The sequence below is a fragment of the Azolla caroliniana genome, unplaced genomic scaffold (assembly GCF_043228905.1).
Source record: "Azolla caroliniana isolate FFs.n. ecotype wild unplaced genomic scaffold, voAzoCaro1.0.p SCAF_5, whole genome shotgun sequence".
In the NCBI taxonomy this organism is placed as follows: domain Eukaryota; kingdom Viridiplantae; phylum Streptophyta; class Polypodiopsida; order Salviniales; family Salviniaceae; genus Azolla; species Azolla caroliniana.
The window spans coordinates 17,107,460-17,120,471 of record NW_028230440.1 but is presented as its reverse complement, the minus strand read 5'-3'; the positions used below and the strand labels follow the sequence as shown (position 1 = coordinate 17,120,471).

General features: G+C 42.6%; 1 protein-coding gene across 1 annotated transcript in view; it reads right to left on the bottom strand.

Moving 5' to 3' along the window:
- LOC147864243 (triacylglycerol lipase OBL1-like) overlaps positions 1 to 13,012 on the bottom strand; it is a 28,800-nt gene continuing 15,788 nt past the window's right edge. Inside the window, exons 2-5 of the mRNA XM_087320020.1 lie at positions 1,567 to 1,760; positions 1,381 to 1,414; positions 526 to 1,220; positions 1 to 383 (exon numbers count right to left, since the gene is read on the bottom strand). Of these exons, the coding sequence (XP_087176146.1) occupies positions 81 to 383; positions 526 to 1,220; positions 1,381 to 1,414; positions 1,567 to 1,760 (1,226 nt within the window). The 3' untranslated portion in view covers positions 1 to 80. The remainder of the gene's footprint in view (positions 384 to 525; positions 1,221 to 1,380; positions 1,415 to 1,566; positions 1,761 to 13,012) is intronic.

Below are 13,012 nucleotides of genomic sequence, written 5' to 3'. Positions count from 1 at the left end.
ACTTCTTTATGTACTATGTTACCATGTTCTACACTGTAGTGAGGGAAATTTTTTGTTGCTAGTAATCATAATTTTCCAAGTCAACCGTTGGCCATCTCATATTTGGAAGGCTTCGACATGTATTGAGTTCCCAATCTTCTTCTGAAGAGGATTGGTGGGCCTAATCGTATCGCATTTACGTAATTCGTTGGCATATGGCCTGCGATCCCCGGGAGCAGAAGGCCTAGGATTCTCTGTAAGATGGACAAGGTTCCCTCCTTAAAGTCCTTGCCATATATGAATTGCCCTATTTGTCCTTGGACCAACTCCCAAATAGCATTGAGCCACATTGGAATCACATAGAGTGGAGAAAAGAAGTTCTTATTGGGAGCCTCTTCAAGATCCTGTAGAGGCATAATACCAACTAGGCTCAAACTACTCTTATCAATCAATACTTATTAGTGTATTATAATTTAGACTTCAATGTTCTTTGATATATGCATTTTTTTCCAAAAATTTGTATTAGAAAGAGTTGTAAATTGATACCTTTTCTTCAAACATACTGTTATAATAGAAGCATGTATGCCCCGCGTGCTTGAATTGGAAGACATCATCGTCGAACGGGACCCGACAAACCATGTCATTGCAATAGACTATCCTATAATAGTCTACATTTAGGTCTTCCATCTTGTTATCCAAGGTCTTGGAGAATATCCTATCCCCAATCCTCGGTTGCCCAAACGTATAAACTCCTGACAACTTCTCCAAAATAGTGTCGCCTTTGCGCCTCATCAAGATGAGCATGCTAGCAAAAGTAAGTGCCAAGGCACCCCCTAGGCTATGTCCCGACACATAGAACTTGGCATTCGGATTCGCTTCTAATAATGCCTCTATATCTTGGGTAATGGCATCATATGCTAGCAATTTATCCCCATTCAATCGGGGTTTCAGCATGTTAGCCCTACTTAGACCACTCGCGCACGGTGTTTTGTTGAGGACATTTTCCTGCAATGTTTCCATTGTCCATTTCTTGTCTCTATTTACTAGGCCTAGAGCTTCCAAGAAGCCGATGTGGAGACCCCCTTCCCAATCGCCAAGCTCAAACCATGCGAAATCAAAATCTGTGCACCAGTCGGTGGTGTTGAAGGGCTCCGTCCCCCGAAAGGCAAGGAATATGATACTAGCATCATTGGGTTTATCAGTGAATACAAAAGCTTGTGTTGTATTGGACTCGGCCGGATCTACGTAAAAGGAAAACATTATATCACAAGTTGGAATTAGGGCATGCACATGCATGGGAATGCCATGGAGAGATTTTTCTCATGCATACTTAAAGAATTGACAATTCATATTAATAACCGAATTGATCAATCATCCATGTTCGCTAATGTGTTTATTTACCATTGTAACAGTCGTAGAACTTGTAATACGACATCTGATGCATCAACAAAGTATGGCCACGATTAGTGAGTAATTAAATCAATTGAAAGAAGCATTGTGTGAATATGCACGCATTATGTGCCTTAACACGCACACACGGATAATTAATCAACATACATTTGTTACGCATCAATATGTTACCGATACCTTCCATCTCTCCGTAACGCCATATCGTTGGACTTTTTCCGACTCATAGGCAAGCTTGGAGGCCATGATGGCGAGGTCAAGGAAGTCCTTGGTGACAAACCCGTATTGTTGAGGCGGCACATGGTCGGATTTAGTGATGAGCAAATCCAGGCGTGGATCGAGCCAGCCAATGACAGAGTAATCGTACGGCGGGTCTGTGGGTATAGTTTTTAACATATCACATGAATCAAGGAACGAAGAAACCAATGAATGAATTTAGGCTGAGGAAACGAGATCGAGAATTGCAAACAAGCAAGTAAGCAAATCGATGATGATGACATGACATGACATGACATAACAAGCAAGCGAATCGATGACGATGACGATGACGATGGCATGACATAATATGACATGGGATGATACGGCATGACATGCATTGACATGATATGGCATGACCTGCATTGACATGATATGGCATGACATAATATGACATGGGATGATACGGCATGACATGCATTGACATGATATGGCATGACCTGCATTGACATGATATGGCATGACATAATATGACATGCATGGACATGGCATGACATGATATGACATGACATAATATGACATGCATTGACATGATACGGCATGACATGCATTGACATGATACGGCATGACCTGCATTGACATGGTATGGCATGACATAATATGACATGCATGGACATGATATGGAAGGACATGCATTGACATGATATGGCATGACATGCATTGACATGATATGGCATGACATGCATTGACATGATATGGCATGACATGCATTGACATGACATGGCATGACATGCATTGACATGACATGGCATGACATGCATTGGCATGACATGGCATGACATAATATGACATGACATGGCATGACATAATATGACATGCATTGACATGACATAATATGACATGCATTGACATGGGGAAAGCCTGTGGGGAGCTGTGGTGTCCGAGAGAGAGAGAGAGAGAGAGAGAGAGTACCGTCTCGGAGCGCGAAGAGATGGCGATGGACGAAGTTGAGAAAAGCCTCGAAGGAGCGGCCGGTGAGGTGGAGGGGGGAGTGGGCAAGGTTGAGGAGGTTAATGAGGATGGCCGAGAGGTTGGCCTGCCATGTATTCTGAAGGGGCGGCCGGTAAGGCGGGCGCTTGCCATCGTCTACACCCGGCGTGGCGCCATACAAGGGCAGAGCCGCCAGAAACACATCCTTCAAGGACGCATCGAAATGAGTACTCACATAACACAGCTTCTCTTCTTCTTTCTTCCTAGTACCAAAATCCATCTCTGCACCTCAGCTCAGTCAGAATCTTACTACCCACACCTTTTCTCCTCCTCATGGCCATTTGCACTTTATATATATAGACACACACACACGGTCTTCCTGCGGACATGGTTGCTATGTTCAGTTGAATTCAGTTAATAAGAGACTTAGACATGCCTCCTATTTCCTTTCCTCCTCTTTTCATGGTGGCACCCAAATTTAGCAGGCATCTATATTTCTTCTCTTTTACTTTTTCAGACCGTAAATCTCTGATCGGATCTGTGATAGTAAGAAAAGGCCAAATCTGTAATTTCTTACTATTTACGCATAGGTATATAAACTAATAGAAATGAGGGTTTCATTGGCCCCCAAAAAGTTTTGTCTTTCTCTTTTCTGTTTTTTTCGTGTGTGCTGTTTTTCTCTGTGTGTGTGTGTGTTCGACATTTTCTGTGCAGGCCAGAAAACAGCAGCTCGTCCGCCTCCATTACTCCAGATTCAACAGTGGTATCAGAGCGTGGACTTTGTGAGACTGTGTGTAGCAACAAGCATCTACATTTCTGCGTTTTTCCCCCTCTGCGCATGCTATTTTTCCAGGACCTCGACAGAGGTAATATCTACTACACGTTTCCGTCTTGAACAGTTTTTTTTGTGTGCCTATTTTTTGGGGAAAAATAGACCTTGGTGGAAGGTAGAAACAGAGAAGACTTGTTGTTTCTAGTATACAGAAGTGAGGATTTACACGCAAAAGAACCTGTGTTTGGTTTCTTTTTTTTCTCCTTTCGATGCTTGCTCACTTGATGTGAGTTTGTGACGTTGAAGTTACGTCTTGGTTACAGACATTTTACCTTGGCTGATATAAGAAAGAGGTGTTGTCCTCAATCGAACACACATACCTACCCTAGAACACGGCTTGAGACTAGGTAGGGAGTAGTGTCTCAACTATTGTTAGTTGTTTATATTTGGGATTGACCAAGTTTACCTAGCTTCCAAATGGCTGCCTCTGAAATGTCCGAGGTTTCAAGTACCTCACGCGGTGGTTCGTTCAATTCCCATAGAAATCACCCTATGAGTGGAAAAGACCACCTTGAGATCCGTAAATTTGACGGATCCAACTTTGCCTTGTGGAAGAATCAGATGAGAGATGTCCTGATTCAAAGAAGGCAATTAAGACCATTAAGTGGTGAAGCCAAGAGACCTGAGGGCATGACCAAAGATGATTGGGAAGAGCTCGATCTCTTGGCAATGTCTACTATAAGACTACACCTAGCCGACAATGTGTATTTCACGGTCCTAGATTGTGACTCGGCTGAAATACTATGGACCAAATTATGCAACACATATGAAAAAGAGACCGCATCAAACAAAGTTTATCTAATGAGAAAACTTTATGATCTTCGAATGAAGGACAATGACAGTGTCGCCTCTCATTTGAACGACTTTGATGCATTGTGGTCACAACTACTAGCTCAGAAAATGATTTTGGATGATGAGCTGAAATGTGTATTTCTGTTATGCACTTTGCCTACATCATGGGACACCTTTTGCACTGCCATTAGTGCTAGTGCACCAAACGGGAAACTAGTCTATAATGATATATGTGGAGCACTTTTAGGTGAAGAAATTCGTAGAAAATCTGTGATTGCATCACATAATGGAGATGCATATAATGTTTCTGATGTTGGTCCTCGCAAGAACCAACATCGTGGTAGGAGCCAAACAAGAAATAGTGGTGGAAATGATAGAGGTAGAAGCAAATCTAGGAAGAAAAATATGGAGTGCCATTACTGTCATAAAAAGGGTCACCTTAAGAAAGATTGTTATGCCCTTAAAAATAAGGAGAAAGATAATGCTAGAGGGCATGGTAGACAATCTAGTGGTCCCTCTTCCTCGTTGGAAACGGAGGAAGTAAATGCAACATGTGGTGAGACGGACATCTTGGTCCTAGATGATGTTAGCACACATGCTGGGGTGAACACGGTTTTTTCTCCATCATATACGTGGTTGTTGGACTCCGGTGCATCGTTTCATGTGACTCCACATAGAGAGTGGTTCACATGTTATGAAGCCAAGTCGCTTGGGAAAGTTCGACTTGGAGACTCACATCAATGTGATGTGATTGGCATTGGAGATATCTCAATGCATTTTAGTGATGGTGCTCATTTGACCATTAAAGATGTACGCCATGTTCCCCAACTAACTCGTAGTTTGATCTCCGTTGGTCAGCTTGATGACAATGGATATAAGGTGATGTTTGCTTCTCAATCCTTTCGTATAACGAAAGGAAATATGATTGTTGCAAAAGGGAACAAAGTTGGTTCCCTCTACCCTCTATTTGTTCATCAAAAGGAACACTTGTTGGCTGTCACAGACCAGCCAATGACGAGCATTTGGCATGGTCGTTTGGGCCACATGTCAAGAAATGGCATGGAAATCCTATCTCGTTATGGCCACTTACCTAAGTTGTCATTCTCTGATTTTGCCTTATGTGAGCATTGTCAACATGGTAAGCAAACTAGAAGTGCACATAAGACTAGTGTAAACTCATCCACTAAACCATTGGATCTTGTCCACACGGATGTTTGTGGACCTATGCCCACAAGATCTTTGGGTGGTGCCCTATATTTTGTTACTTTCATTGATGATGCCACTAGGAAAGTTTGGGCTTATCCAATTAAGGGAAAGGATGATGTATACCCCACTTTCAGAAAATGGCTTAGTTCGGTTGAGCTAGAAAAGGACATAAAGCTTAAGGCTTTACGTTCGGACAATGGAGGTGAGTATACCTCTCACGAATTTGTTGACTTTTGTAAGTCTAGAGGTATTCGGAGAGAGTTTACAGCTCCTTACACCCCTGTCCAAAATGGTGTGGCTGAGAGGATGAATAGAACCATCCAGGACAGAGTTGTCTCCATGCTACACCATGCAAACCTCTCGCAAGGCTTTTGGGCAGAAGCTGTTTTAACAGCAGTCCATGTGATTAACCTATCACCGAACACAGCCATAGGTCTAAGAGTGGCACAAGAGGTGTGGACTGGCAAGACACCTCATTATGCTCATCTTAGAGTTTTTGGATGCGAAGCGTATGTACACATTCCAAAAACTTTAAGAAAGAAATTAGACTATAAATGCAGAAAATGTATATTTCTTGGTTACGGAATTGATGGACAGTTTGGATATCGCTTATGGGACCCTGACACACGTACTGTGGTCAGAAGTAGTGATGTTGTTTTTGACGAGAACAAAATGCATAAACAGTCCGTAAAGGAGGTAGAAGTGAGAAAGGTTGCATTTAAAGATAGTACGCCTTTTGTTGATGAAAAACAGAAAAATCTTATTGATGTAGATGCTCCGCAGTCACAAAAAACTGTTATTGACCAGGATGAAGATGCCCAAAATGATAATGCTCAGCACAATGATGTGCAAAATGATGTTTTTCAGCAAGAATATGCTCATAATGATGATGCTCAGAATGAGGTTTCTCATGCACAACCTGATGGCACTCAGGTTCAGGATTCATTGAGGAGATCTATGCGTGTGCCCAAGGCACCTAGTAAGTTTGCTGATTATGTAATGCTAACAGATGCCGGTGAGCCTTCATGTTACAATGAAGCCATATCTGTAAATGACCATGTGAAATGGAAACAGGCCATGCAAAGTGAATTGGACAGCATTTATAAAAATGGTACTTGGGATTTAGTACCTTTGCCAAAGGACAGGAAAGCATTGCCATGCAAATGGGTATACAAGTATAAGTATACATCTGATAGTGCTTCTCCAAAGTATAAAGCACGCTTGGTTGCAAAAGGTTTCAAGCAAGAATATGGAATTGACTTTGATGAAACCTTTTCTCCTGTAGTTAAGATGACTACATTACGTATGTTGCTTTCATTGGCTGCAAATCAGAATTTGGAACTTGTCCAAATGGATGTGAAGACTGCTTTCTTGCATGGGGACCTTGATGAGGACATTTATATGGAACAACCAGAAGGTTATGAAGTATTGGGAAAAGAACATTTGGTATGTAAGCTCAAGAAGAGTTTGTATGGGCTTAAGCAGTCCCCGAGGTTATGGTATCAGAAATTTGATGCCTTTATGAAGACTCAAGGATGTACTAGAAGCAATGAAGATGCATGTCTTTATACGAAAAACTGTTCAGATGGGAGTTTTATCACATTGATATTATATGTTGATGACATGCTTATTGCTGGTAAAAACAAGGATGAGTTATCCTCGTTAAAGAAAAACTTGAGCCAGAATTTTGACATGAAGGATTTGGGAGATGCAAAACATATTCTTGGTATGCGTATCACTCGTGATAGGAGTAAGCGATGTATTTACTTGTCTCAGGCTGAGTACATATCGAAAGTGCTCATGAGGTTTAATATGGAGAATGCGAAGCCGTTAAGCACTCCACTACCTTCATATGTAAATCTGAGCACACGTGATTGCCCCACATCCGATGAGGACAAGAAATTCATGTCCAAGGTTCCTTATCAATCCGCTGTTGGGAGTCTTATGTACGCTATGATAGCGACCAGACCAGACATTGCTTTCGCAGTGGGAGCTGTGAGCAGATTTATGTCCAATCCTGGTAATAAACATTGGGAGGCAGTTAAACTGATTTTAAGATATCTGTGTGGCACTAAGAATAGGTGTCTATGTTTAGGTGGTGGAACTGTATCCATCATCGGATACACAGATTCTGATTATGCTGGCTGCTCTGACAGCAGAAAATCCACTTCAGGATATATTTTTCAGTTTATGGGAGGTGCGATATCTTGGAGATCTCGTCTCCAAAAATGTACTGCTCTGTCCACTACAGAAGCAGAGTATGTCGCAGCTAGCGAAGCTTGTAAGGAAGCCGTATGGCTGTCCAGATTAGCTTGTGACATGGGCATATCTAAGCTTGTACCCATATTGTTTTGTGATAGTCAGAGTGCCATTGCATTGGCTAAAAACCCAGTATACCATGCGAAGACCAAGCACATTGGAGTGAGATATCACTTCATTCGAGAATGCATAGCTGCTGGCTATATTAGTCTTGAGAAAGTTGTCTCTCAAGACAATGCCGCAGATGCGTTGACCAAGGCTCTATCGCACGAAGCACTAGAGCATTGCTGCCACTTGATGGGGATAACTTAGGTCATGAGGTTACACATTGTTTCTTGTACATTGTGTAACATACTCATCAAGTAGGATGTGTAGGTCTTGTTCAATCTCCCCATCAGCTTTGTTGATCCCTAGTTTGGCCTTTTAGTGGGAGATTGATAGTAAGAAAAGGCCAAATCTGTAATTTCTTACTATTTACGCATAGGTATATAAACTAATAGAAATGAGGGTTTCATTGGCCCCCAAAAAGTTTTGTCTTTCTCTTTTCTGTTTTTTTCGTGTGTGCTGTTTTTCTCTGTGTGTGTGTGTGTTCGACATTTTCTGTGCAGGCCAGAAAACAGCAGCTCGTCCGCCTCCATTACTCCAGATTCAACAATCTGCATGGACACATCGCATCTTTTCTTTCCCATTTTCCAACAAACACATGCCATTGCTAAAAACACTAGCCACATTGGATCCACACATAAGACTACAGCCTACAACCTTACCTTTTCTTCTGCTAACTAATACATGTATACTATCACAATCGTAATCTCAATCTCAATCTTAAATCCTAATCTTAATCATATTTGTAATCTTAATCTTAATCTTAATCGTAATCGTAATCGTAATCGTAATCGCTCGCCTATGGTTTGATCTCAAGGTGCGCATTTTGTCCCCCCCACCATGTCTTCCCCCCCCATCATCAATAATCCCGTTCACCGATTCTCTAGGTTGTTATCCATGTATTTGAGTTTACCGATGTGATGATGTTAGGAAGCCATTGTCAATCCCTTCTATTGGTTGGGTAAGGGACATTTAAATAACCAGTAATGTTTACAAAGAAATTGCTTGGTCACCTTTGTTATGATTAATCGCAAAGGATCAATGCACATGTGTGAAGTTTATATCCTACTTGTTGCACCTATTGTGTCCAAACTTATATTGTTTGCAAAGCACTTGAATTTAAAGTACCTAATTTATCATGCTTCGGATTGGTTGGTGTGCAATTATCAAACTCTCAACGCCATTTTATACAAGACCGTTGTCGTTACTTCTTGAAACTCTTTATTTGCTTGATGCTACATGTTTCTTGTTGATGTTGTGATGATGCTCCAATTGTTTCATACCATCTCTTCTAGCTTGTAGCTTCCTCAACAATGACATTCAATAATGTTGTGGGTTAGTTGTTCAAATTGCTCCTTCAATTTAAGTGTATATGTGAAGAAGTTGAAAGCCATTCTTGTTTGGAATTTTTTTTGGTTAGAGCATGTGGGGATCATTTCCTCAAGTGCATATTCAGGTTTTCTAATAGCAATGACATTATGTCCCTCTCCCTACATAGGCGGGCAAAGAAGACCAAGACTTCATAACAAGTGGGTTTTTACATACAATTAATATAATACGTGCCTTTCCAAAAAAAATGGGCTTTGGCACACGTATGTGGCGGCTCATATTTTTAATGAAATAAAATGAACATGAATAATCTCAATCCTATATCGTCTTATATTAATCACCGAATGATAAATTTGGTTGATAAAAGGAAGAGCTATATATTTATAAGTCTTCATGGATTAGTTAGTGGAAACTAAGTTAACTTGTTCTTTTTAAATGCCAAACTAGACATTATACTTGAATGCAACATGAAACTTCTTACTAGTTCGTACTCGAGCTCTTGGTTGCACACCTCAAAGTTTGTTGGTGAATTTGCATGCCGCGGCAAAAATAAAGAGGAAAATAAGAAAGAAAGGGTGCAAGTCCACCTGACCACCCCCTAGTGAAGGTGAGAGATGAATGAAAATCCCCCCCCCCCCCTGTTGTATACAAGGCCGTCAATGCGGAAGATCAAGTAGCATTCGATTGTTGTTTTGTACCTGCGTTCGGCAGTTTCCAAGATCGTGCACAGAGATAGAGAGAGAGAGAGAGAGAGAGGAGGCACAAAGACTCTTTCTATTTCATAGAAACAAATAATACAACCAACCTTACAAAAAGGTTACTAGGTCACTTTATATATTGACCGACTTAGGGCAACTACCATTTATGCTAATTACACAAATGGCCCAAACTTGAGCTATACAAAGGGATAGTGTGAATACGTCCATTATACACTTGTATTCGACACTCCCCCGTAATGGGTGTATACATGGGTTATCTAAGATTACAGGTATAAACCTAGGTTCTCGGACATATCAGTTTTTGTTCGAGTCGGCAGGGTCCGAAGGCAGAAGACCGAACTGGTCGGGTCGGAAGAGTTGAAGCCGATCATTAAGGAACTGATGTCGGTTGTCCGAAACCATCCTGCGCTGTGTCCGACTCTAACCGGACTGGTTTGTCGTTACGCCCATCTGATGCCGAAGGGACCGAAAGCGGTCTGCCGAAAGACACGTGGTCATTCCATCTGCAACATTGTCGGTTGTGGATATTTTCTCTAGACCGATTTTCCCTGAAATGACGCAGTCCCGAACGAAGTGATATCGAACGTCGATATGTTTGGAGGCGTTGTGGTGAACCGGATTTTTCGACAAGGCAACACCACCTTGACTGTCGCTATAGACAACTGGGGCCGAGTCATGGTCGACTTGTCGAAACGTGTGCGCCAGTCGACCGAGCCACAAAGCTTCTTTTGCAGCGTTGTCGTGCCTTTCGGCTCCGGATCGTTGCGTGAGTCGGGTGGGAACCACAGAGGTCTTGGACTAGGAGAAAGAAGTTCGTGAGATAGAGATTAATTATGAGTAAATAGCAAAGAGAAAGATAAGAAACTCGTGAATCACACGAGTATCCTATTTTAATTGGTACTTAGGGTGTTAAGAGAGAAGTAGATGTATAAATCGTGAATCCCACGAATAATTTTTGTATTGAAAATATATTTAATCCAAATAATCAACAAAAACTACAATGTGCTCCCCATCCTTATATAGTGATGGGAGAGACTAAGCATAGCTACATGCTTTTTCTCATATGTTCATGCACACTAAATGTGCATGTGATGCTTTTTTTATTTCCTAAGTATAGGGCTCATGCACACTAGATGTGCATGAGTTATTTTTAGTGTCTCGTTTTTCTTTTTCATATATTAAAAAAATACACGATTTACCTTTTAATAAAGGTATGCATAAATAAAGGTCTTATACATATTAAATCTATATTTAAAACACTTAAGATAAGTTAATGTAATCGTAAGGTTGGGGTTTGTCAACGTGGAGGTGTAGAGTTCGAATCACGCCCTGCGCAGTAATGAGTATTTCCTTTTATTTTACATTTATGTCTCTTTATCCGGCTCTTCCTTGCCGGTATGCCGTTTTCTTCCTTGCCGGTATGCCGTTTTCCTCCTTGCCGGTATGCCGTTTTCCTCCGGTTCTCACCGAGCACTCCATTCTCTATCCGGAGGGACAAAAATATAATTTCCACATAGTGTGCAACCTACACTACGACACTCGCCCCCTCCAAACCCGCACATCCTCCGGTATGTGCCGAAGTTCTTGATTCTTCGTATCCGTCTTCATCCGAAGCTTCCTCCGATTCTCCCCTTATGTCGACTATGAGTTGTAATCCACTTTCTTCGCTTCCCACATCATTGTGGTCTTCGTCCGATTGCTCCTCGTTGTCGGCCTCGACTTGGATCACATAAGGTTTGTCGTCGGTCCGCTTCTTGAAAATCTTCACCCGCTTCCCGGCTATAGGCACTCGTAGTATTGTTCCATCCAACTCGGACAGTCGGTACGTCCCGTTGTCGAAGACCTTCCGAACCTCGTACGGCCCGAACCACCTTTTCGCGAATTTCCGCATCGTTGTATGTTGATGGTCCAAGCTACTATCATAGACGATCACCCAATCTCCTTCTTCAATCCTCCTCGGTCGTAATCGGTGCTTTGTGTCGAACCGGCTTTTGTTCCGGAACCGTGCTTCTTGTTGTCGGCGTGACGCTTCCGCTACATCTTTCGGTCTTCCCTCCAGTTGTCGTATCCGGACCGCTAGTAGTTCTTCCCGGCTCATCTCTTCCTTCCACGGTAGTATTGTCCATGTCGCGATTGCGGTTTCCGTTGGCATTACCGGTGCTTGTCCGGTCATGAGTTCTGCCGGCATGTAACCGGTCACGGAGCTATGCGTCGTCCGATCCGCCCATAGTGCATACGGAAGCATTTGTGGCCAATCCTTCATCCTTCCGTCGCATGCCTTCGCAAGTGCTTTCACGATCGGACTATGTCCTTGTTCGATCTTCCCGTTGGCCTCCGGATTGTAGGCCGTTGTCAACGTTAACCGAACTCCATGTTTGGCGAAGAATCCCCTAGCTTCGTCCGAGTCGAGTTCTCCCCGGTCCGCAATCACTTGTCCTACGCAGCCGTACCTACAAAACACTTCTTCCAAAAGAAATTGGCACACCGCGGCACACGTTTTCCTCCGAAGCGCTCGACCTTCAACTTGGTTTGTGAGATCTTCTCGAGCTAACACCAAGTATTTCTTTTGTCCAATCCCGGTCGGCATAGCTACAATGTCGACCATCCACTTGAAGTTGATTGTCGGTGAGAATGTCGGATGCAGCTCATCTCGGTGTCGGACCCCGGAGTAGACTTGACATTTCTCGCAGCTTTCTGTGAACTCCGCGACATCTTTATACATGTTCTTCCACCAATATCTTTGCTTGATTTTCACAAAAGTTGCCCATGTTCCTCGATGTCCAGCCCAATCGGATTCGTGGAACTCGGACATTATCCGGTTTCGTTGCTCTTTCGTCCCGACTACTCGAAGTGGTATCCCATCCGGTCTTTTCGGCGTCCTCCATATTAAACCGTTTTCCAAGAAGAACTTTTGGACTTGCCTCTTCTTCCTTCGGATCTCGGCTCTCCTTTCTTTATCATTGGTTGAATCCTCGACCTCTTGTAGCATCTTCCCGATCATCAAGGTTTCCCCCTCGTATTCTTCTTCCCGGAATTCTCGGATCACGTTCACTCGGCATATGTGTTCTGACGTGAAGTAGTCTTCGGAAACTTCTTCATTATCTGATTCGGTTATGTCGTCTTCAAACCGCGCCCTCGATAACATGTCCGCTACTGCGTTGTCCTTCCCCGAGATGTGTCGAACCTCCGGATTAAGTGA